We start from the raw sequence: 2,185 nt of genomic DNA, 5'->3' as shown, positions 1-2,185 counted from the left end.
CGTCTGTCTTAGCTCCCAGGTGTTAGCTCCCAAGCAGAGGCTGCCAGGAGTCCAATGGATGACTGAAGCGAAGAGGGGATGTAACAGGCAGCAACCACTGAGCTGCCTGTTACTAGCCCAGATTTCTGTTATGGGTTGTTCAGTGTTGCCTATGGCATGAGGAACCAAGAATCTTTATATTCATTTTGAGAGAAGAATACTGATAGCAAAAGAAGGAGAGGGAGGAGGAGGGGGGAAGAAAACAGTTACCTCTGGTGTTATAAATTTAAAATTTCGTATTTGTTGACCTTGCATTTTTAACATATAAGAATAGGGACTTTGTGTAAAACGTGGTCCTTCTGTGATTTTTCTTTCTTGTTTTATGTTTTTAAGACAGGGTTCCATCCTGTCCTGGAACTCATATGGCTTCAAACTGACAAGTCACCCTCCTGTCTCAGCCTCCCACGTGCTGCAATTGCAAGTCGTGTGCAGGGGTGTGTGTGTGGTCCAGCATATGACGTGCTGGGGGTGGGACCCAGGGCTTTGTGGATGCCAGGCAGGTACTCCATGGCCCAAGCCCCAGCCCAGCCACAGCTACCCTCTGTTGAGAGACTGAGGTGGCGTGTGCTTGCTGTCACAGGAGATGGTGACCTTCAGGGATGTGGCTGTGGTCTTCAGTGAGGAGGAGCTGGGGCTGCTGGACGCTGCTCAGAGGAAGCTGTACCACGATGTGATGCTGGAGAACTTCAGGATGCTGCTCTCAGTGGGTGAGGATGGGTGTAGCAGACGGTGGCTCCCATGATGTCTCTGTGGCCCTGGCTGTACATGCAGCTCTGAAGGGGGGTCTCAGGATTTTTAATCATTGTGAGGCACAGAGCGGGGTCATTCTAGTGCCCCATGGACCACAGTGGGCAGTGTGATGCTGTGGTTTGTGCCTTCTCTAATCGTAATCACCTCCACACATGTAGTGGATCTGTGAACAATTTTTTTTAAAATTAAAAATCTTTACTTTATTGGGCTAGAAGGATGGCTTGGGGTTAAGAGCTCTGGCTGCTCCTTCAGAGAACCCAAGTTTGGTTCCTAGCACCCATATGGGAGCTCCCAGTTGCCCCTAACTCCAGTTCCACAGAGATCTGACTCCCTCGTCTCTCCCTTACAGGCACTAGACATGCACATGGTACATAGACATACATGCAGGCAAAACACTCATACACATAAAATAAATAAACCTTAAATTTAAAATAAGTCACTTTGTGTGTGTATGTTTGTATGTTTGTGGATGCATATGTGCCATGGCATGCATATGGAGGTCAGGTATCAACTTGTGGGAGTTGGGTCTCTCCTTCCACCATTTGGGAATTGAACTCAGGTCTTTGGACTTGGCAGCAGGTGCCTTTCCATTTAAGCTGACTTGCTGACCCTTTATGAACAATTTTTAACAAAATCATTTTTTTAAAAAAGGGTAGAAAAGCCACGCATGGTCGTGTACAACTTTAATCCCAGTACTTGAGAGGCAGAGGCAGACAGGTCTCTGAGAGTGTAAGGCTATCCCAGTCTACAACATAACAAGTTCCAGGATAGCCCAGGCTACACAGTGAGACCCTGTCTCAAAGGGTCAGTGGAAGAGAGCCCTTTGTGGTAACTTCTCATTGCAGTAAAAATTATAGTTTATTGCCAAAACTGGTATGAAAGATTGCAAGAGGAAAACAATGTGTGTCTGTGAGTTTGTGTGAGCCATCCGAGCAAGTGTATGTGTGAGTGTGTGAACATGTGTGTGAGTATATGTGTATGTGAACATGTGTGAGTGTGTGTGAGTATGAGTGTATGAGAGTGTGTATGTACATGTATATATGAGTGTGTATATGTGTGTGAATATATATGCATGTATGTGTATATGTGTGAGTGAGTGTGTGTATGTGTTTGTGTGTGTATATGTGAGTAAGTGAGTGAGTATGTATGTGTTTGTGTATATGTGTGGGTGAGTGAGTGTGTGTATGTGTATGTGTGTGTATATGTATGAGTGTGTGTATGTGTTTGTGTGTGTATATGTGTGAGTGAGTGAGTGTATGTGTTTGTGTGTATATAAGTGTGAGTAAGTGAGTGTGTATGTGTTTGTGTGTATATGTGTGAGTGAGTGAGTGTGTATGTGTATGTGTGTGTATATGTGTGAGTGTGTGTATGTGTTTATGTGTGTATATGTGTGAGT

The 2,185-nt window shown here is 44.9% G+C and overlaps 1 protein-coding gene across 9 annotated transcripts in view; it reads left to right on the top strand.

Moving 5' to 3' along the window:
* LOC116101793 (zinc finger protein 226-like) overlaps positions 1–2,185 on the top strand; it is a 28,025-nt gene that overhangs the window by 10,100 nt on the left and 15,740 nt on the right. For 5 of the 9 annotated variants that reach the window (XM_031385636.1, XM_031385635.1, XM_031385631.1 and 2 more), the window contains one exon: positions 620–746. In XM_031385636.1, the coding sequence (XP_031241496.1) occupies positions 620–746 (127 nt within the window). Of the gene's footprint in view, positions 1–372; positions 540–619; positions 747–2,185 lie in introns of all 9 variants that reach the window. The other 4 variants (XM_031385638.1, XM_031385637.1, XM_031385640.1 and 1 more) reach the window with 3 other exon arrangements.

The sequence above is a fragment of the Mastomys coucha genome, unplaced genomic scaffold (assembly GCF_008632895.1).
Source record: "Mastomys coucha isolate ucsf_1 unplaced genomic scaffold, UCSF_Mcou_1 pScaffold21, whole genome shotgun sequence".
In the NCBI taxonomy this organism is placed as follows: Eukaryota; Metazoa; Chordata; class Mammalia; order Rodentia; family Muridae; genus Mastomys; species Mastomys coucha.
This window is presented reverse-complemented; position numbering and strand designations above follow the sequence as displayed.